The sequence below is a fragment of the Leopardus geoffroyi genome, chromosome A2, assembly GCF_018350155.1.
Source record: "Leopardus geoffroyi isolate Oge1 chromosome A2, O.geoffroyi_Oge1_pat1.0, whole genome shotgun sequence".
NCBI classification, from domain to species: Eukaryota; Metazoa; Chordata; class Mammalia; order Carnivora; family Felidae; genus Leopardus; species Leopardus geoffroyi.
This window is the reverse complement of record NC_059331.1, coordinates 6121202-6142607: the sequence shown is the minus strand read 5'-3', so window position 1 is coordinate 6142607 and position 21406 is coordinate 6121202. Positions and strand designations below refer to the sequence as shown.

At 54.7% G+C, this 21406-nt stretch overlaps 3 protein-coding genes across 6 annotated transcripts; all 3 read left to right on the top strand.

Moving 5' to 3' along the window:
* Positions 1 to 7979: 7979 nt before the first annotated feature.
* Positions 7980 to 9784, top strand: RETN (resistin). The gene is made up of 4 exons (XM_045496469.1): positions 7980 to 8169; positions 8302 to 8476; positions 8847 to 8924; positions 9453 to 9784. Exons 2-4 carry the CDS (start codon positions 8362 to 8364, stop codon positions 9587 to 9589), a joined length of 330 nt encoding a protein of 109 aa, XP_045352425.1. The 5' UTR covers positions 7980 to 8169; positions 8302 to 8361; the 3' UTR covers positions 9590 to 9784.
* A 5438-nt stretch (positions 9785 to 15222) lies between these two features.
* MCEMP1 (mast cell expressed membrane protein 1) lies at positions 15223 to 17906 on the top strand. 3 transcript variants are annotated; one of them, XM_045496464.1, is made up of 7 exons: positions 15223 to 15314; positions 15666 to 15805; positions 16336 to 16464; positions 16692 to 16742; positions 16821 to 16967; positions 17247 to 17312; positions 17435 to 17906. In XM_045496464.1, exons 1-7 carry the CDS (start codon positions 15256 to 15258, stop codon positions 17449 to 17451), a joined length of 609 nt encoding a protein of 202 aa, XP_045352420.1. In that variant the 5' UTR covers positions 15223 to 15255; the 3' UTR covers positions 17452 to 17906. The 3 variants fall into 3 exon arrangements, with proteins under 3 accessions (XP_045352420.1, XP_045352421.1, XP_045352419.1); XM_045496465.1 differs by having other exon boundaries at positions 15225 to 15349; positions 15668 to 15754; XM_045496463.1 differs by having other exon boundaries at positions 15225 to 15349; positions 15668 to 15805.
* Positions 17907 to 18952: 1046 nt separating this feature from the next.
* Positions 18953 to 21200, top strand: TRAPPC5 (trafficking protein particle complex subunit 5). Of its 2 annotated transcripts, none has more exons than XM_045496466.1 (2): positions 18953 to 19044; positions 20588 to 21200. In XM_045496466.1, exon 2 carries the CDS (start codon positions 20600 to 20602, stop codon positions 21164 to 21166), a length of 567 nt encoding a protein of 188 aa, XP_045352422.1. In that variant the 5' UTR covers positions 18953 to 19044; positions 20588 to 20599; the 3' UTR covers positions 21167 to 21200. The 2 variants fall into 2 exon arrangements, with proteins under 2 accessions (XP_045352422.1, XP_045352424.1); XM_045496468.1 differs by lacking the exon at positions 18953 to 19044 and adding an exon at positions 19072 to 19161.
* Positions 21201 to 21406: the final 206 nt, after the last annotated feature.

Sequence of the window (21406 nt, the reverse complement as noted above, 5' to 3'; positions counted from 1 at the left end):
ATGTGTAAATGTGTGTGTGCGTGTGTGCGCGTGTGTGGTGAGAACTTTTACAATCTATTCTCTTATAAGGCAGTTTGCAGCACTGAGCCTGCTTGGGATTCTCTCTCTCCCTCTCTCCGCCCCTCCCCCCTCGGAAAAAATAAACAAACTTAAAAGAATACATATACAATACAGTAATGTTAACTGTAGTCCCCAGAATTTATTCATCTTCTAGATGGAAGTTTGGACCTTTGGACAACCTTCACCTTCACCCCTCCCCCCGAACTGCCTTGACAACCACCTATCTGTTCTTTTTTCTATGAGTTTTTTTTTTTTTTAAGATTGTTTTATGGGGGACACGTGGGTGGCTCAGTCGGTTAAGCATCTGACTTCGGCTCAGGGCATGATCTCACAGGTTTGCGAGTTCGAGTCCTGCCCTGGGCTCTCTGCTGTCAGCACAGAGCCCACTCCGGATCCTCTGTTCCCCCTCTCGAAAATAAACAAACATTAAAAAAAAAAAAAAAAAAAAAAAAAAAAAAAAAACCTTCCTAGAGAATGGGACACTATTTACTGCACTTTATTACTCTCCTCTATTTACTTTGGTAAACTGTCCACCGTCCAGATGAGCGTATGATGTTTACGCAAGAGAGCGGGAGGCGTTTTCCACAGCCATAGGGTGCCAGGAAAAGGTAAAGTGGTTTAGGACTTTCTATGACCCGATTACAGCTGTCAAGGAATTTTCTGTATTTTTAGGACTTTTGGAGGACCTTGCAAAACGATCATCTTTCACAGCCCCAGAGTCGATGAGCATCATGAAACTAGCATTTCAGTTGCTTTTCCTTATAAAAGCTATTTTAGGGGCGCCTGGGCGGTTCAGTCCGTGAAGCATCTGACTTCAGCTCAGGTCATGATCTTGTGGTTCCTGGGTTCAAGCCCCGCATTGGGATCTCAGCTGTCAGCGCTGAGCCCGCTTCAGATCCTCTGTCTCCCTCTTTCTGCCACTCCCCCACTCTCTCTCGCTCTCTGTCTCTCTGTCAAAAATAAATAAGCACTAAAAAAAAAAAAAAAAAAAAAAAAAAAGATTGAAGGGCGCCCGGGGTGCTCAGTTGGTTAAGCGTCCAACTTTGGCTCAGGTCATGATCTCACGGTCTGTGAGTTTGAGCCCCGTGTCAGGTTCTGTGCTGACAGCTCAGAGCCTGGAGCCCGCTTCGGATTCTGTGTCTTCCTCTCTCCCTGCCCCTCCCCTGCTCTGTCTCTCTCTCTCTCTCTCTCTCTCTCTCAAAAATAGATAAATATTAAAAACAATTTTAGGGGCGCCTGGGTGGCGCAGTCGGTTAAGCGTCCGACTTCAGCCAGGTCACGATCTCGCGGTCCGTGAGTTCGAGCCCCGCGTCGGGCTCTGGGCGATGGCTCAGAGCCTGGAGCCTGTTTCCGATTCTGTGTCTCCCTCTCTCTCTGCCCCTCCCCCGTTCATGCTCTCTCTCTGTCCCAAAAATAAAAATAAACGTTGAAAAAAAAATTAAAAAAAAAACAAAACAATTTTAAAAAATTAATATGTGAAATCTAAAAAAGCCAGGCTGGATGGAGGCCTTTCTACCCCCCTGACCTTGCTCTCCATGTACCCCCTCCCCGGTCCGTGTACCACGCTCCCCATGGTTGGGGTGGGAACATGCCTTAGTTAAAAGGGAAGACTTTGGCATTGGGCAAATCTGAGCCTGAAATCTCCCCTTTGAAAGTGATCGACTTCACCCAGGTGAGTTTTCCCGTTTTGCAAAACTTCACACGGCTGCTTGGAGAACTGGGAAGGCGGTCGTAGGGAGCGCGGGGGGCCGTGGTGGAGGCGGGGTGTGGAGGCTCCGGCCAGACGAGACCTCCCCTCTATCCCCTTATATTCATATTCCTCAGCTGAAGGGGGGGGGGGTGCAGGTTGCTCTGTAATCGCCCCCATTTTTTGATTACTCTGCATGAGTAGGAATATGGGGGACATTTATTTTATAAACTTCTGTATTCTTGGAACTCCTTTTATTTTTTTAAATTTTTTAATTCCAAAAAATTTTTAATTTTTATTTTTGAGACAGGGAGAGACAGAGCATGAGCGGGGGTGGGGCAGAGAGAGAGGGAGACACAGAATCCGAAGCAGGCTCCGGGCTCTGAGCTGTCAGCACAGAGCCCGACGTGGGGCTCGAACTCACGGAGTGCGAGATCGTGACCTGAGCCGAAGTTGGACGCTTAACCGACTGAGCCACCCAGGTGCCTCTTTGAATTCCTTTTTAAATAGGGACGTTTTATTTCTGTCATTTCTTTTTTTAAAAATTTTTTTAAATGTTTATTTATTTTTGAAGGAGAGAGAGACAGAGCGTGAGCAGGGGAGGGGCAGAAAGACAGGGAGAAACAGAATCCAAAGCAGGCTCAGCTGTGCTGACAGCTCAGAGCCAGATGTAGGGCTCGAACTCACAAACTGTGAGATCATGACCTAAGCAGAAGTCGGACACTCAACCAACTGAGCCACCCAGGCGCCCCTTCTGTCATTTCTTTAACAGAAAAAGAAAAGCTGCAGGAATATTCTCTTTTGTTTTTTATTGTTATTATTTTTAAAAAATTTTACAGAGAGAGAGAGAGAGAGCCCGAGCAAGAGGGGGAGTGGGAGGGAGAGAGAGAATCTTAAGCAGGCTCCACACTCAGCACAGAGCCTGACACGGGGCTCGATCTCACGACCCTGAGATCATGACCTGAGCCAAAATCAAGAGTCAGACACTTAACCGACTGAGCCGCCCAGGGGCCCCTACCCTTCTTTTTATTTTTTAAGGAAAGCGGGGAAACTTGCTGTGTGACCTCAGGCAAATGACTTAGCCTCTCTGAGCCTCAACAACCCCTTTTGTCGAGATAATAACCTCATCTACCTGACAGGATGGTGGTCACATGTGTAAATTTCTCCACAAACAGTAGATGGGATCGCCTCAGAGCTCCCTGAGGAGCCTCCACGATGAAAAATATTCCGCAAGGAGGCAACAGGCCCAAGGAACCGAGCCTGGGACGCTGGGAGGCGGGAGATGGTCTCTGCAAAGGAAAATCTCAGGGAGTTAACACTGGAAAACTCTACGATCTTTACCACCCGGCCTCCAGACTCTGTTCCTTGCCCCAGGGGACAGCCTGGCCCGGTCAGCTCCTGCCGGAGCCCACAGCTTATCGTCTCCAAACCTGTGCTGTTTGCTGGCCGCTGCTTAGACTCCCCCTTCTGCCCTGCAGACTCCCCGCCTGCCCCGCCCCTCCCCCACCAGGTCAGAAGTGTTTGTAAATGAAGCCAGGCTCGCCAGCTCTGGCTTAAAGAAATCGGGCAGCGTTCCGAGGCTTTTACTTTCCTGTCATTCAGGCGGCACAGGAAGCAAGTGTCACTGATTCTTTCCTGATTTGGCTCAGCCACCTGTCAGCTCAGCTCTGTCACCAGAACAGCAAGCTGTCTGTTGCCCAGGGAGGCGAGCAACCAACCGGAAGCTCATGTTGCTTCTAGAGGTCAGTTCCCCAGGCTCCGTGCCTGCAAAGCAATCCTTCAAGGGCACATGTACAGTAACCGAGGCGAGCACAAGCCGCTAACAGTTGTGAATATTTCCAGGATCTGCTGCCCCACCCAGGAAAACCAGTTGTACGGGGCACAAAAATCCTCTCTGTCTGCAGTAGGCTTCAGGACACAGGTTTCCTTCAGATTGTTGGGAAACTCCTTTTTTTCCAACCATCATTTAAGTTAGAAGACTTCGGTGCTGGGGACGCCTGGGTGGCTTAGTCGGTTAAGCGTCCGACTTCAGCTCGGGTCATGATCTCATGGCTTGTGAGTTCGAGCCCCGCATCGGGCTCTGGGCTGACAGCTCGGAGCCTGGAGCCTGCTTGGGATTCTGTGTCTCCCTCTCTCTGCCTCTCCCCTGCTCACGCTCTGTCTCTCTCTCTCTCTCAACAATAAATAAACATTAAAAGAAAAAAGCGTTTGGTATTGATAATCACACAGCTCTATGCGTTTGTGGAAACTCATAGACCTCAGTAAAAAGGATGAATTTTACTTTATGTAAATTACACCTTATTTTTCAAAGAGACAATGCTTGGGAAAAACAAAACATTCGTGCTGCCTGCAGATATATATGTTTGCAAAATGCATCCAACTGAATGCTTAAGATAGATGTGGTTTATTTAAAGAAAATCATACCTCAATAAAGTGTGTGATTGCCGTACTATACATTTTAAAGGCCTGGCTCTGGAATTTTATTTGATAGCATTTGATGCAAAATCGAGGCCACTAGAACTCAGTTTCATTGATAGAAATCTGGGGGGTGGGTAAAAAGGGGTGGCTTGGTCGCTTAAGTGTCTGACTCTTGATTTGGGCTCTCTCCTCCTCTCTCTCTGCCCCTCCCCCTCTTGAGTTCTCTCTGTCGCTCCCTATCAAAATAGATAAACTTAAAAAAAAGAAGTCAGGGATAATGAAAACATTTTCTCTTTTTTTAAGATTTTTTTTAATGTTTGGGGCGCCTGGGTGGCGCAGTCGGTTAAGCGTCCGACTTCAGCCAGGTCACGATCTCGCGGTCCGTGGGTTTGAGCCCCGAGTCGGGCTCTGGGCTGATGGCTCAGAGCCTGGAGCCTGTTTCCGATTCTGTGTCTCCCTCTCTCTCTGCCCCTCCCCCGTTCATGCTCTGTCTCTCTCTGTCCCAAAAATAAATAAAAACGTTGAGAAAAAAAAAAAATTAAAAAAAAAAAAAGATTTTTTTTAATGTTTATTTTTGAGAGACAGAGAGACAGCGTGAGTGTTTGTGTGTGGGCGGGGGGGGGGGGTGCAGAGAGAGAGGGAGACACAGAATCCGAAGCAGGCTCTGGGCTCTGAGCTGTCAGCCCAGAGCCCGACGCAAGCCTGACGCGGGGCTCGAACTCACAGACCCAGAGATCATGACCTGAGCTGAAGTCGGACACTTAACCGACTGAGTCACCCAGGCACTTCTATTTTCTTTCTTTCTTTCTTTTTTAATATTTATTTATTTTGAGAGGGAGAGAGAGAGAGAGAGAGAGAGAAAGAGAGCCCATGCATGAGTGGGGGAAGGGTGGGGAGAGAGGAAGAATCCCAAGCAGGCTCCGTGCTATTAGCATAGAGTCTGGTGAGGGACTCATCCCATGAACCTTGAGATCACGACCTGAGCCTAAACCAAGAGTCAGATGCTCAGTCCACCGAGTCACCCAGGTGTCCCTTTTCTTTTTTTTTTTTTTAACTTGGCCTTTTTTTTAGTAATCTCTACACCCCACGTGGGGCTGGAACTCACAGCCCAGAGATCAAAAGTCGAATGCTCTTCCCACTGAGCCAGCCAAGCGTCCCGAAAATATTTTAGTTTTCTTTAAAGACAATGAAAAGGCCTGTGGCCCTTTCCTGTTACTTAACTAAGGGTTTTCAAACTAAGATCCCAAGGAATCCTAGGGGTTCCTCATACTCCCCCTGATTTTCATCCAACCTGAAGTCAGAGCTGCCTACTTCTGTGCCCCTCAAAAGCTTTTACCTGAAAAGTTCTGAGACCAAAGGGTTTGAAGAACCAGAACTCTCAAACGATGACTTTTGCTGCCTCCTGAGTCACCCTTGTGCCCAAGCCGTGTCTGTCCCTTCAAGGAAGGGAGCCTGTGACATTGCTTATCCCAGCCAAGCTGTCTTCCTGCCCCCCTAGTTTTCTTTCAGTTCCTCAAAGCTGGTGCGCCCTGTCCTTCCCCAGGGCCTTGGGACATGCTGTTCCTTCCACCCAGAAAGCCTTCCCTCACTGGTTCTTTTGCTGAACTTGTCTCATCCTCTGATTTCTTCTCAGCCATCTCTTCCTCCACAAACCCTCCCTGGATTCTTCCACTGGGGGCCATGTTCTTCTTCTTCTTTTTTTTTTAAGTTTATTTCTTTTGAAAGGGGGAGAGGAGGGGCAGAGGGAGGGAGAGAGAGCGAATCCTGCATTGTCAGCGCCGAGTCGGATGCGGGGCTCGAACCCATGAACCGTGGCGTCATGACCTGAGCCGAAATCAAGAGTCAGATGCTCAACCGGCTGAGCCACCCAGGAGTCCCTTGGGTGGGACATTCTAATGTCAGAAGTTCTCCCAGCACCAGGTTCCTGTCCTTCAGGGCACAAGTGACTGGTGGGGGTTGAGGCTGACTGAGCACTCTCTTGGTGTCTGTCTTCTTCCGACAGGGCAAAGTGCATGGCGGGGTGGGAGGGGAGGGGTGTCCCCTTGCTCCCCACCACACGCACGTGCGTAGCGTCACATCTGGCACATAGTAGGTGCTCAATAAGCATTGCCTATACTATGGCTCGTGTACACGGCTGTTTTTACATAGGGATTTCACACACACCTATCACTTTCACCAAAATACGACATACAGAAAGACATGGGTGCGGACCTGAGCGTCAAATTTTTCGCTCCGTTCCCAGAAACCCTCCCTCTGCCCTTTTCTCATCAGACTCCCCAGGAAACTTCCATCCTCCAACAGCATAGATTCGCGGTGCTTTTTTTTTCCTTTCTTCTTTTTTTGGCCCTTTTGTTTTGTTTTTTTTTTTTAATGTATGTTTTTCAAATTTATTTTTTTAATTTTTTTAATGTTTATTTATTTCTGAGACAGAGATCGAGCATGAGGGGGGGAGGGGCAGAGACAGAGGGAGACACAGAATCTGAAACAGGCTCCAGGCTCTGAGCTGTCAGCACAGAGCAAGGCTCGAACCCATGGGCTGTGAGATCATGCATGACCTGAGCCGAAGTCGAACGCTTACTTAACCAGCTGAGCCACCCAGGCACCCCTGGCCTAGATTCTTTGGCTCACAATTATAATGGTGAGAATCTTCCAGACTGTTGCATATAGCTGCAAACGATACAGTGTGATGTCTCATTCATACTCATTTCTGTTGACCGGGGTGGGCAATTTTTTTTTTTTTTCCTGTAAAGGGCCCGATATAGCCAGGTTCACCTCTGTAGGCCATATAGTCAGTCTCTGTCACAACCTCTCAACTCTGCCACTGACCTAGGAAAAGCAGCCTCAGATCATCTCTAAAATAGTGGCCATGGCCACGTTCCAAGAATGCTTTATTTATGGGCGCTGGGATTTGAATTTCATATACGTTTCATATGTCACTAAGGATTACATTTTTTTTCCCCCAACGATTTAAAAATGTAAAAACTCTTTGGCAGCTCCCCAAAGAGTTAAACATCGAATTGCCATATGATCTGGCAATCTCACTCCGGGAAACAGGGACTAGAGATGTTTATACACCAATGATTACAGAGGCATCATTCCCGACACCCAATAGGTGGAAACAATGCACACGACAACTAACAGAAGAATGGATAAGCACAAAGTGGCCTGTCCATACAGACGAATATTAGCCATAAAAAGGAATGAGGTTCTGGGGCGCCTGGGTGGCTCGATCAGTTAAGCGTCCGACTTCAGCTCAGGTTATAATCTCCCGGTTCGTGAGTTCGAGCGCCCAGTCGGGCTCTGTGTTGACAGCTCAGAGCCTGGAGCCTGCTTCGAATTCTGCGTCTCTCTCTCTCTCTCTCTTTGCTCCTACGCTCATGCTCTGTCTCTCTTGCCCTGAAAAAATAATAATTAAAAAAAAAAAACAACGCAAAAAACCCAAAAACGTAAAACCATGCTTAACTCCTGGGCTGCACAGAAATAGACAGTGGGCCAGATTTGTCCCATGGGCTGTCGTTTGTCACCATCTGTTGCGGATGGTTCCATTGAAGGAAAATAAACCATGAATGTATCCATTCCATTGTTGATGGGCATCCGGGTATGAACCTCCTACGCAGTTCACACACGGGGAGGTTATTTTGGACATGCCTGCACTCCCCACCCCTGCATGCAAGCTCCCAGCGTCTGGAACCAGGGCTTCTGGAATCATGCCCCAGGCACTACCTCCTGGACCAGCCCCAGCCCGGATGTGACAAGGGTGGGGGGGGGGGCTCTTGAATGGGGAAACTGTGGCAGGGGGAGAGGGGGGCAGGGCTTTCCACCCCTAGGCCCCTGGAGTCTGGCCTGGGGGCTTCCTCTTGGCCCCGGATATGGGATGGGAGGGTCAGGGAGCCAAGAAACTTTGCCAGGACAGGAAGCTCCACATTCAGAAGCTTTAAAGAGGGACCTGTGGCAGGCGCACGAAATCAGTGTCCGAGATTTGGCCTGCTGAGTCCATCCAGAGGGTAAGTGACGGCTGCCCAGAGCCCAGCCCTGGCTCAGCCCAGAGCCCCAGCCCGAGGGGGCCATGGCAAAGCGGGGACTCCAGCCGCGTCCCCCACAGGGACCCAGGGTTCCATATCCCTCCTGCTCTGTAGGCGCGATCCTCCCCGGACCCAGCTGTGGGTGTCTTGGTTCCCTCTTGCATTTCCTGCGGAATGAAGGCTCTTCCCCTCCTCCTCCTCCCGGTCCTGGGGCTGCTGGTGCGTGGCAGGTCTGTGTGTCCAGTGGAGGAAGCCATCAATGAGAAGATCCAGGACGGCACCCGCTCAAGTGAGGACCCTCAGCAGGGGCCTCAGAAACCCCTCTAACTCCTGACATAGAGCCACCATGAAGCCAGCCCCAACCAGAACCAAACCTCACCCCCAGACCCGACCCAACCGCAGCCCCCATGCAGCTCGGCCTTCAGCAGAAGCCCCGAATCCTCCTTCCTCTAAAACACTCATGGGAGCCTGGGAGGCGGTGAGCTGCCCGCCCACGGCTCTCGCTCTCTACCAGGGCCCCCCCCCCCCCCCCCCCCGACCACCTGGGCCTTCCTCCAAAGCGCTTTCCAGACCCCCTGGGCGGGTCTCCAATCCACCCCGGCAGCATGAGAGTGGGGGAGGGGCAGCTTGGTCTCATTCGGTCCCTTCTTCTCCCACAGTCCTTGAGACAATAAGGACCATCGGCCTGAGCTGCCGAACGGTCACCTCCAGGGGTGACTTGGCCACCTGCCCCTTAGGTGAGTACAGAAGTCCTTTGTCCAGGCTCTCAGTTATATTCCCAGTACCCCGTACCCCCTCCCCCTAAGACCAGCCTCTATTTCTTTCCCTTTAAAGGTTTCTTTATTTTGAGAGAGACAGAGGAAGGGAGGGGCAGAGAGAGAGGGAGACAGAGGATCCCAAGCAGGCTCCAGGCTCAGCAAGAGCCCAACGCGAAGCTCGATCCCACAACTCTGGGATCCTGAGCTGAGTCCGAGACGAGTCCGAGGTTTAACCAGCTGAGCCCCCCCAGGCGCCCCCAGCCTCGGTTGCTTGAGTCCACTTCCCTGGAGTCCTGGTCTGCAGCCCCAGCCCTCCCCGCGCCCCCGCTCCGGGACCGCATTTCCTTAGGACACTGGAGAGTCCAGGCCACCCCCCCCCAGCCGCCGGCCTCCCTGCCGCAAGCACTGCGGCCCCCGTTCCCAGGTGTTGGGAGCCTCCAGCCCCCTCCGACCCCCAGGCCCGTAGCCTCCGGCTCGGAGCCAAGCTCCCTCCCCTGTCGCCCGCAGGCTTCGCCGTCACCGCCTGCACTTGTGGCTCCGCCTGCGGCTCGTGGGACGTGCGCGCCGAGACCACCTGCCACTGCCAGTGCGCGGGCATGGACTGGACGGGGGCTCGCTGCTGTCGCGTGCAGGCCCCCGCCTGAGGTCACCCGGCTGGGGGGCGTGGCCAGGCCTCAGAGGGGCGGGGACGGGCTTCAGACGGGGCGAGGCCAGGCCTCGGAGGGGCGGGGCTGGAAATAAACCCTGAGAAGACAACGGCGAGGGGCTGGGCGCCGCGCTGTCTTGCTGGGGTTTGGGGGAGAGAGCTGGCGTCTCCGAAAAGAGCGGGGCACGTAGACGCTGGAGGGAGGCGGTGGCCGGGGGCCATCCCCCTCTTGCCATGTTTGCCCCCACCTCTGCCTCGGAGAAGAGGGCCTCAACTTCCTCTAAGGACACTCACACCCAAAGAGCATCGCCTCCTTCAGGAGGGGAAGTGGGTGTTACCTTTGAGGCCACTTTGACGATCACCCTCGGGTCTCTGGCCTTCCAGGAAGGCGCTGGTTCATTCTGCCCCAGCCCCCACAACGAGGCTTCATCAGGGGTCTAGGTCTGGACGGCACGGGGACCCCCGCCCCCCATCCCTCATACACTCCAGGCCCCCCAAACCCCCAGTAGCCCCAGGGTCAAGGTGGACCCCTGAATCACCTCTCAGCCCAGAGTCCTGAGCCCCCATCCCTCACTCCCCAACCTCATTGAGGGTCCCTCAAGGCACAGGCAAAGCCAGGCCGTGGACAGGGAGGAATCTCCACCGGAGCCGGCTGAGAACGCTTACCTGAGGCCACGAACCGCGAGTTCACGTTTTCACACTTGCAGGCGCAGTTTGGAGGAGTTAGTTAACAACCCGCGGTATATACACCCTCACGGACACTTGAATATGAAAACAGAGTGCAGGGTACTTGTCCGCTCTTTGGTGTATCCCTGGCGCTTCAAAGAGAGCATGTCACATAGTAGGCACTCAGGAAATGTCTGTTACATAAATAACCACATACGCACGTGGATACCCCACGCAGGTGCACACCCTTCAGGTCCAGACACAGTTACACACGGCCATGTGCACACAGTACGCAACCCAGTTACTATGGTCACACAGGGATACGCCATGCCTACACACACACACACACACACACACACACACACACACACACACACACGTAGGCACAAGGAGGCACCCCTGAATCACAAAGGTGTGCCCGTGGAAAGAGGAGCACAGACACATAGACATATTTAAGTCCTGGACAGAGTCCCCATCCCAGCCTGGAAGGACCGCGATCTCAGTCTGAATTCTGACCCAGAAGATGAGTCACGTGTGACCCCTGCACAGCTTCCTGGGGGCACAAATCTGGTGATTCAGAGTCCAGTTCCCTGGGACTCCTAATCCTAATTTATTATTATTATTATTGTTGTTATTATTATCAAATAATAATCCTATTCGTTAAGATAGTTTTAAATTATCTTACAACCCAGTCCCTTGAAAGACACAGACTCAGACTTCAGAACACGTGGTGCCCGGTCTTGAAAGGGACCCCAGCCTCAAATGTCCCAGTCCCCAGCAGCACGCTCCAGGGACTTGGGAATGGGCAATGGGGTGGGATCCTGGTTTTCAAGATGTTTTGGACTCTCCTTCCACAGCCACCCACCTCCTACGATGCCACAGCCTCCTGTCTGCTCCTGGTGGCCATAAGCTGACATCACAAACACTCCTGTTGCCCCTGGAGCCCACCCAGACCCCAATCCAGAGGTTCCTCTCCTAGGTCCTCCCTCCTGACCCCACGGCGGCCATGGGGTTGAGGTGGGACCACTGAGTCAGAAGTGTGTGGAGGAGGAGAGAAGTTGAGTCTAGTGCCTGGCCTGTCCCGCCCCCTCACTGATGTGGAGGGGGGCGCCCTCCTTTGTCCCCAGATTCTGGTCAGAATGCGTCTTTACCTCCAAGTCCTACTCAATTGCCCCCCTGTATCTGGACCCCAAGAAGGTACTCTTCAGAGACTTCACTTCCAATTCACTTCACTTCACTTCACATTCTCTGTCCCACAGTGCACACTTGGACAGGCAAGCTCCTTTCTTAAGCCTCCATTTCCTCAATTGCCAACTGCCCAGCCCCCTGAGGCAGCCAAGATTGGTCTAGTCGCAAGTGCCACAAATGCCACTTCAAACCAGTGTGAGCAAAAGTAAAAGGAAAATTCTGGGTTATGCAACTGAGAGGCTCAGGGTAGAGCAATGGGTTCAGGTATGGCTGGATCCAGGTATCAGATGATGCCTCCAGGACCCGACTGCCTCTCCGGTCTGCTTTCCTCAGGGCTGGCTTCTCTCTCAGTAGGTCCTTCCCCATCACAGCTCCAGGCTTACATCTTCCCAGTCTCTGAGAGTCCCAGTGGAGAGGAAAAAAAAGACGAAATGCCTTTTTTTTCCTGGTAAATGCAACAAAAGTCCCGGGCCTGAGCTTCATGGGCTGACTCTGGCTCATTTGCCCACCCCTGTGTCAAATCTTAGACTCTGATTGGCTGGGCCTGGATCATGTGCCCACTCTAAACCAACCTCTGGTTTACGGTCGGTTGGACTTGAGACGCATATTCTTTCTTAAGAGAAAACTGAGACTATTACTCCATGGCAGGGGCTGGTCAGGGAACCCCACAGAGCCCCCTCATGACCGCTCGTGGGCCTCCAGTCTCACAGCTACCACTTTGCCAGAGGGCTGGAGTCTGGTCTTGGCTTCAACTGACCTTCCGTAATGCGCGGTGCTGCGGCCCCACCCCCTGCACCTGTCCATCACAGCAGAGCCAGCTGCCCATTGGTCCGGCTCCTCCGCGGCTGTTACATCAGGAAAGGGAGTTGAATTCCTCAGTTGCTGACTTCTTTCTAAGGTCAGAGGGAGGAGCTGCCATCTAATCACTATTTTTAAAAAAAATTTTTTTAACGTCTATTTATTTTTTGAGAGACAGGGCATGAGCTGGGAAGGGGACAGAGAGGGCGGGGGGGTGGGGGGAGTCGTAGATTCCGAAGCAGGCTCCAGGCTCCGAGCTCTCCGCCCAGAACCCGACGCGGGGCTGGAACCCATGAACCATGAGGTCATGGCCCGAGCCGAAGTTGGCCGGCCCAACCGACTGAGGCACCCGGGCGCCCCTGCCGTCTAATCACTATTAAACCAATCTCTGAGCAGACAAGGTTGGCAATAGTTTCGAGAACAGTTTAATCACACATTTAAGAGCTAAAACATACTTCTCACACATAAAAGTCTTTTAAATTCTTTTTTTTTTTTTTTAATTTTTTTTTTTTCAACGTTTATTTATTTTTGGGACAGAGAGAGACAGAGCATGAACGGGGGAGGGGCAGAGAGAGAGGGAGACACAGAATCGGAAACAGGCTCCAGGCTCTGAGCCATCAGCCCAGAGCCCGACGCGGGGCTCGAACTCACGGACCACGAGATCGTGACCTGGCTGAAGTCGGACGCTTAACCGACTGCGCCACCCAGGCGCCCCTTTTAAATTCTCTTTTACTTATTGTTCCAAAGGGAGGAAACTGGGATAGCTGATGAGGGAGCACGAGGCAGGCTGAGCACAAACTAACACCCCACCCCACCCCACCCCCCTCGCCCGGGTGGGATCTGTGTGATATTCCTTGGACACTCCCAGCTACCCAAGAACAAAGGAAAGGGGTTTAAGTGCTTGCCGTGGTGATGTGGGAAACTAAGGCAAATGGAAAATCAAATCCGCTTACTGCCTACAGCCCATTGACAAGTCCTTGTGACGTCCCTCTAGGAGCTCAGCTGCCTCAAGGATGACACTTTCCTGGGGGCAAAAAAAAAACCTTAGCTTAACGCGATCCCTACCTCAAGGATCCTGTGAATCCATTTCCTTTATCTCAACTGCCCCAAGATATATGCTGGCAACCATCCTCCCAGCTTCTGGCCCCTCCCCCATATACATCCGAAGGGTCTCGTGACTGAGGTTTTATCAAACAGTAATAAATGGTGTTTCCCTAGCAACAGCCAGCCCCTCAAGGTCCTGGAACCCTTGCTTCCAAAATTCCTTAGAGACTTACTCCATCCCTGACCCCCTCCCAAATGAGGGCATATTTGAGTTACCTGTCACAACCCCAGCGCAGCTCTTTTCGCGCAGGCGTCCTGTCCCCATGCTTTAAGAAAATCACCTTTTTTTGCACCAAGACATCTTTAAGAATTCTTTCTTGGCCGTCGGCTCTGGACCCATCACCCCAAAACTTCATCAATAGTCTAGACCAGCGCTGTCCAGTAAGGCAGCCATCAAATACTTGAAATGTGCCTTAAGTGTAAACACAAGACACGTTTGTTTTCAAGGATTTAGTACCAAAAAAAGGTCTCAGAGCCAAAACCCAAAGGTCTAAAAACCAAAAACCAAAAACATCTCGATAATTTTTTAGTCTCGTCTACATGCTGAAGTGATAATTGTACTATGCTAAGTACAATACATTATTAAAATTAACTCTCTGCTTTTTTGTTATCTTTTTAATGCGGCTGCTAGAAAATTTTAAGATGATTTTTTTAAAAAAAATTTTTTCACGTTTATTTATTTTTGAGACAGAGAGAGACAGAGCATGAATGGGGGAGGGAGGGAGAGAGAGGGAGACACAGAATCGGAAGCAGGCTCCAGGCTCCGAGCCATCAGCCCAGAGCCCAATGCGGGGCTCGAACTCACGGACCGCGAGATCGTGACCTGAGTTGAAGTCGGACGCTTAACCGACTGAGCCACCCAGGCACCCCCAGAAAATTTTAAACTGGAGATGTGGTTTACATTACATTTCTACCAGAAGGCACTGTTCTAGAGTTAAAGAGAAAATTCCCTGTACACGTTGTCTCATTTTTATCTCCAGTCTTCAAGGTCACAGACAAAGAGAGCTCTAAGACATCTAGACAGAGTGCCACCGTGTGAATGCATGAATATGGATATTTCTCTAGGGCAAGCACTTGTAGAGGCATGCCAATGAGCAAGCCATGTGAATACGTGAGCAGATGCGTAAGGGTATTTGGGAGTGTGTGTGAGTGTGGGCAGATGAGCAGATGTGTGGATGAGAGTGAGTGTTTCCAGTGAGTCTCTGTCTGGGGACCCGGGGAGAGGGGACACCCCATCCAGGGTTAGGTCAAGGCATGGGTCTGGCTTCAGTCCCAGATGTGGGTGGGGCTCCAGTAATTGGTCCTCTTGCCTTAATTCCGTTCCTTTCCTCCCATGGGGCCTTAAAGAAGCAGAATTCTTGGGGTGGAGCTGAGGGGTGGGACTGGGGCCGGTGGGGAGAAAGACGTGGCAGGCTCAGGAATCCTGCTTCCAAGCCCGGCTGCCTCAAACCTAAAAGGTGGGGACCCCAGGTGCCCCAGGTTTTCTCCTGAGAGGGGCAGGGGACAAAGTTCATTTGGGGAGACACACAGCTTCCTGTAAAGTTCCTGATCGTCCTTTAAATTCTTTTGAATTTATTTACATCGAGCATAATTGACATGTCACATTGTGTAAGCCTGATGATACATTTGTATATTGCAACAGGATGACTGCCACGGGTTCCTGACCGTTCTGTCCTGTCTCTGGGTCCATGGGCTTCTCTGCTTGACCCTCCGTGAGACCTCTGAACTCCTAAGACCCTCTGGATCTGGGAGGGGAGGAGAGGATGCCCCAGGGTCAGAGGGTCCCAGATCACTGAAAAGAGGAGGCTGACCTCTCCTCCCCCCACCCTCAACCCAGAGATTTCCTCATCTGCCGCGACACCTTCCGGTGGGTGTGGTGTGTGTGGGCAAATTGGCAGACTGGGAACCATGGGGTCTGAGGAAATCTGCTGGAATCAGGAGGTCAAGATGCAGGCAGCAGCCTTCAAAGACAAGAAACAGAGGGCCCCAGACCATAAGGAAGGTTAGGTACCTCCAGGTGGGGAGGGGAGACGGCAGGAGGGAGAGGTTGGGATGGGAGAGGTAAGGGGCTGAAAGCTGGGTCACAGGGCTCCCTCCCCTACCCCAAAAGGCACGTGTGTACGTGTACCCCCCAAACACTCACACACGCCCTCTCCACCTAACCAAGAAGCAGATCTTGTTTCCCCATTCCTTCTCTTTTATCCCAGAAATCTGTTATCTGCAGGGGTTTGGTTGAGCCAAGATCTCTGAGCCCCCCTCCGACCCCCACCCCAGCCCCAGAGCTCCAGGCAGGTTTCCAGTCTCACTCACCCACCTACAGGTGCAGACCCTGACTATGAGAATATCACCTTGACCTTCAGAAACCAGGAGCAACCAAGGGGCAGCCATTCACCACCCAAGAATCGAGGCAAGCAGCCACCTGCCAGCCCGCACCGCACAGCCTCGGGAGGGGCCCCTGGTAGGACATCACGGGAACAAGGGCACTGTGAGGAGGCCTGGGGCAATGGTGTGGGGCGTGGTGGCCTCAGGGCTTGTGAGTTACAGTCGCGGGGGTAGCTCCGCAGGTGGCGATGATGATGCGAGTGGTGCTGGTGTTGGTGGGAGTGTTGGTGACAGTGTGGGTAATGTTGGTGAGGTGATCGTGCAGTGGATCAGGAAGGAACCACCTAGACAAGAGCTGATGAGACTTGTTGCTGGGGACAGTGCTGATAACGACAGGCACTGAGGTGGATGGGCTTCAGTGACAGCTGCTGCTGATGTTGTGAGTGCTGGCGAAGGGGATGGCAAGGGGGAGACCTGACGGTGACAGCGTTACGGACAACTACTGGTGGCTGTGGGCGGGGTGCATGCTGGTGGTCGCAGTGGCTGTATCGGCAGGAGTGGGAGCAGGCGAGACAGCTCTGAGTCAGAGCTCAGTGTAGAGTCAGTGCCGACGGTCTAAGCGGCAGTGTTGGGTCCTGGAGGTCACCTGTCCTGCCTCTGCTCCAGTCCCAGCCTGGTCGAGGCCGGCCCCAGACTCTGCCCAGGTCCCTCGTTGGCTGCACAGAGCCACCCTGAGCCTGTACATCCTCCTTGCCCTGTTCTGCATCGTTCTCTTGGCCTTGGTCCTGGTGAAGAGTGAGTAGGGTCTTCGGTTTCACTTTCCTTTTTGTCGTTCTTTGGTGGGTGGGGAGGGGGCTGGGGCGGCGTAAAGGGGGGCCTCGGGAGGTGGGGGAGGCCCCGTGTTCCCACCCTGTCTCCCTTCTCCCTCGTTGCTCTCCCTTCCCCCACCCTTGTTCCCAGGACAGCCCAACTGGGGGCGCTTCAAGGGTGTTCCTGCCTCCCCCGCCCCTCCTCCTGAACAGATTCTGAGGTGTCCCAGGAGCTGCTGGTCGTGAAAAGGGAGCTCCAGAATGGTAAGGGTGGGACCTGGGGGAGGCCCATGGGGTCGGGGTGGGCAGCGGTGATTCAGACGTGTCTGTTTCTTGCCTCAGTCTCCATCTCGGGACAACAGTGTCAGGAGGAGCAGAAACAGGGCTGGAGCAGCATCCAGCAGCTCATCACGGAGGCCAGGCAGCACATTGACATGATCCAGAGAAATGTCCACGTCGGGAATGAGAAAGTGAAGACGCTGTCAACAGGTGCCCCTGCAGACCCTTACTGGGCGGGCTTTGTCTCATGCTGGGCGCTGGGGGATTGGGGGAGGCGACAGCAGGGGTCTGCCCTCCCAGTGCTCAGGGTTTAGGGGGTGATGGATGTCACCCTCTGGGCGGGGATATTTAAAAAGGGAAGGCCAAGTACATGGGCTCTGCAACACCCAGGCTGGGGCGGGGGCGGGGTGGGCAGGGAAGAGGCTTCCAATAAAGGTGAGGGCCTTGTCTGAGGCCCAGACCAGCTTTCTCCTGTCCCCCTGCCCCCAGACTTAAGCCAAATCAAGACTAAATTACATGAAATCTCCAAGGTACTAGAGAAGAAGCCGCAGCCACGTAAGTTGTGCTAGGGAGGTGGATGAGGAGGGAGCCACATCTCTGGCCCTGGTTTCTCTCTGGGGGGGGGGGGGGGGACGGGGGAAGGGATCTGCCTGACCTTGGGTCTTCATCCTGCTCAGAGCCCACAGCTCAATAAATGAGAAGACATTGACACCCGGGCTGCAGCTTGGAGGACGGGGCTGCACTTCCCCGTGAAGACGGCCGCACGTGTGCCTCATGGCGTCATGGGAGCGATAACACATGACACAGTGGGCGGCTGTGTCAGCAAGGACCGCAGAAGTGTGTCAGCCTGAGCGCGGGTGTTGGTAGCACGTGTTGCACTGTGAACACGTGTGAATGTCCTGTGGTATGTTGCGTGTGAATGTCCTGGAGCTGTGTGTGTGCGTGTGTGCGTGCGGAGCACCCCCTACATGACTGTAACTGCAGGTGTTGAGAGTGTACCCCGTCACTCCCTGTGTTGTCTGAACAGGTGGGTGTCAGTGTGTGACTGATTATGTCACCGAGGGTGTGCAGAGCGGGTACATTTGTGCGTTCCCTTGTTTCTGCACTCACGTTTTGTGATTTGTGACGATAAAGGCCAATGGGAAAGAATGTGGCTTTCAGATCTGTTCCTGGGAGCATCTGGGGGTGGGGGTGGGGACCCGGTGGTGGAAGGTCTGCAAGTATTAAGGGATGAGGAAAGTCACACAGCAAGCACGCGCACTTGATAACCAGGAGCCCTGGGGGCACGAGCGTGTGTGAGCATGAATGCCCTGAATGGGTCCTTTTGTGCCCATGAACTTGTACCCAGCGAGGAACAGTCTCCGTGCCTGAGATTGTGTGCCCAGTAGGGTTTGTGGCCCGAGATATACACTGTTTCCCTAAGTGGGGCTCCTGGGTGGCTCAGTCGGTTGAGCGTCCGACTTCGGCTCAGGTCATGATTTCCCAGTTCGTGGGTTCGAGCCCCGCGTCCGGCTCTGTGCTGACAGCTCGGAGCCTGGAACCTGCTTTGGATTCTGTGTCTCCCTCTCTCTCTGCCCCTCCCCCACTCGCGTTCTCTCTCTCTCTCTCTCTCTCTCTCTCTCAAAAATAAACATTAAAAAAAAATTAATGTCTCCCTAAGTGTAGGGGGACCCACAGATACATCTGAACCCTTAAGCATGTCCCCATGGGTGTAACTATTCCTGAGTGTATATGCCCACTGAGCATATATTAGTGAGTGCGCATGCCCCTAAGTGCACTGTGCCCTGGCTCGTGGACGTATGTCCCCTAAGAGAACATGTGTCCACAGGCAAACGTTTGTCCCTAAGACAAATGGACATGTGCACACGGGCAGACGTGTGTCCCTGAGAGAACATGTGCCCAAGGATATACACGTGTCCCTAAGACCAGAGACTGTGTCCCCAAGGCATAGGTGTGCTCCCAGGCCAAATAGACGTATGCCCAAGGGCACACATGTGCCCCTGAGACCGAGACATGGGCCCATCGTCAACTGTGTGCTCTTGAGCCGGTAGCCATCCGTGCAGTTTGCCTGAGCGCTTGGCACCCCACGCCACCCCGGCCCTTGGCCTCAGGGCCACACCCCTCCGTCGGCTGCCCCGGACACGCGCGCCCCCAGGCGGCTGCTCTCTGGAATCTCCGTGAGCGCGCGCGCCCCGCCCACGAGCCTGTCCGCCGCAGCGCCTGCGCACTTAAGGCCTTTTACGGCGCCGTAAAGCTGCTCGGCCGAACCGAAGGCCTCAGTACCCTGGTGAGACCCCGCCCGCCCGCGACCCCTACCCGCGTCGGGCCTCGTCCGTTCTCGGACCCTCCCGCGCCCGGTGGGCCTGGGGATCCCGGCCTAAGGTCTCGGCGCCCGCGATCCCCGGTCCGTCCGCTTCGGCCCACGCAAGGGGGGACGGTCCTTGAGGAGGGTGGGCTCCCTCCCCGGCCCTCTGCCCGGTTCACGCCGGCGTGGGGGGCTTGGGGCCCCCGCCTCTCCGGGGCTTAGCTTACTGGCCCCCGTCACAGCCCAGTGGAGGGGTCTCAACACCCCCACCCCACCCCACCCCCCCGTCTCACGCTCTGGGCCCTCCTGTAGTCGGCTGCGCACCTGGGGGGCGTCTTGGAGCCCCTGGACCCCCTCCCCCGCTGGCCTTCCCCCCCCCCCCGCCCCCGCAGACTTCGTTGGGGCAGGCCCACCCTCCCCAGACCCCGCCGGCCTCTGGCTCCTTCCCTGGTAGTGGGAAGGGGGTTCTCCGCTCCTCCTCTCGACCCCACCCCTGGCAGAGGCTTCACACTTGAATGGGCGAGGACGGGGGGCGGGGAGGGAGGGTGTCTCCGCGCCTTTGGGATTCCCCCCAGCAGCTCCTGTCCCCCACACCCCCACCGTAGATCCGCTCCGCGGAGATCTTAGCGCCCCCTCTGGGTTTTCTCCAACAGCCTTTTCCGGGTCTCTTCCCCCACTGACCACTAGCTTGGGGCGCTAGGATGGGAGGATCACAGCGCCCCCTCCTGGGCCCCCCAAACTTCGGGTCTCACACTCGGCCTCGGCCTCCTCCACCTTGTCCTCCACTGTCCAGCTACATTTCTGGAGGGCGCGGAGATGGAGGGGTTCCCAACGCCTTCTGTGCGCCCCCCCCCCCCGCAGTCTTCCTTACAAACGCAGGCCCGCCCACGTCTCAAGGAGGCGTGCTTCGTGCCTGACACATGGGCGCTGCCAGAGCCGTTTCCTCCTAGCTTGCGCCTCGCATCTCCTCTGTTCGTCCCCCAAACCGCAGCCCCCCCCCCCCCGCCCCCGCCAGGGGTCTTGACGCACCCTACTGCCTTCTCCCGTTTGTCTGGCTTTCCGCAGGGGAGAGGCGGGGATGTTCTCTTCATCTGCAGAAGTCAGCGCTGTTTTTGCTGGAGCGCTTGCAGGGGACAGTACCCGAGTCTTCTCACGGCCCCCCATCCTTGGTCCCCCCGCCCCCCCATGCACTGGTTCTCTAGTCGCTCCCACAGGTGGCAGAGGGGGCAGGGCACAGAGGTCCTTTCACGTAGGAGCAATCGCCTGGAACTTAAGAGTGGTTTCCAGCGCCCCCTTCCCCTCCCCGTCTTGTGTCTTCCCACCTCCCCCCTTCCCCCAAAGGTGCAAACCTGCCTCTTTCCCCGTCTTCCTTCACGGGCTTAGGCTTCATGGAGGGGGCGTGCTTTACGCGCCGGCGGACGCCCCCCCTTTCTTTCCCCCTCTTCCTTTCCTACACGGGAGGTCAGCAGTGGCGTTCTCCGCACCCCCCTCCCCGCCCCACACGCGCTTCCTTGTGTCCCCGCAGGGCGGCGGCAGGATGGAGGCGCGCTTCACGCGCGGGAAGTCGGCGCTGCTGGAGCGCGCGCTGGTGCGGCCGCGCACCGAGGTGAGCCTGAGCGCCTTCGCGCTGCTCTTCTCCGAGCTGGTACAGCACTGCCAGAGCCGCGTCTTCTCCGTGGCCGAGCTGCAGGCGCGCCTGGCCGCGCTGGGCCGCCAGGTGGGCGCGCGCGTTCTGGACGCCCTGGTGGCCCGCGAAAAGGGTGCCCGGCGCGAGACCAAGGTGCTGGGCGCCCTGCTCTTCGTCAAGGGCGCCGTGTGGAAGGCGCTCTTCGGCAAGGAGGCCGACAAGCTGGAGCAGGCCAACGACGACGCGCGAACCTTCTACATCATAGAGCGGGAGCCGCTCATCAACACCTACATCTCCGTGCCCAAGGAGAACAGCACGCTCAACTGCGCCAGCTTCACGGCGGGCATCGTGGAGGCGGTGCTCACGCACAGCGGCTTTCCTGCTAAGGTCACGGCGCACTGGCACAAGGGCACCACGCTCATGATCAAGTTTGAGGAGGCCGTCATAGCCCGAGACCGGGCGCTGGAGGGCCGCTGACCCCGCGGGAGATAAAGATGCAGAGAGCCCCCTTCCCAAGTGTGTCTTGTGTCTTGTGGGGGGGCCTCAGAGATCCGCTCAACGCCTCGACCCAGGTCCCTGCCTCAGGCTGGTGAGGGAGGCCGGGACCCAAGCCTGTTTGGGATGCCGTGGGGCTGCGGTGGGGGTGGGCTTCCAGACGGGGCCGGGGGAAGGCCGGGGGGCAGTGTGGAGAGAAGTCTGCAGAAGGAGCTGCTGGCG

Coding starts and splice junctions, on each gene's coding strand:
- RETN (XM_045496469.1), top strand. CDS start 8,362: ATGAAGGCTCTTCCCCTCCTCCTCCTCCCGGTCCTGGGGCTGCTGGTG. Junction 8,477..8,846: donor CCAGGACGGCACCCGCTCAA/GTGAGGACCCTC, acceptor CTTCTCCCACAG/TCCTTGAGACAATAAGGACC. Junction 8,925..9,452: donor CTTGGCCACCTGCCCCTTAG/GTGAGTACAGAA, acceptor TGTCGCCCGCAG/GCTTCGCCGTCACCGCCTGC.
- MCEMP1 (XM_045496463.1), top strand. CDS start 15,256: ATGGGGTCTGAGGAAATCTGCTGGAATCAGGAGGTCAAGATGCAGGCA. Junction 15,806..16,335: donor AGCCTCGGGAGGGGCCCCTG/GTAGGACATCAC, acceptor CCTCTGCTCCAG/TCCCAGCCTGGTCGAGGCCG. Junction 16,968..17,246: donor AGTGAAGACGCTGTCAACAG/GTGCCCCTGCAG, acceptor CCCTGCCCCCAG/ACTTAAGCCAAATCAAGACT.
- TRAPPC5 (XM_045496466.1), top strand. CDS start 20,600: ATGGAGGCGCGCTTCACGCGCGGGAAGTCGGCGCTGCTGGAGCGCGCG.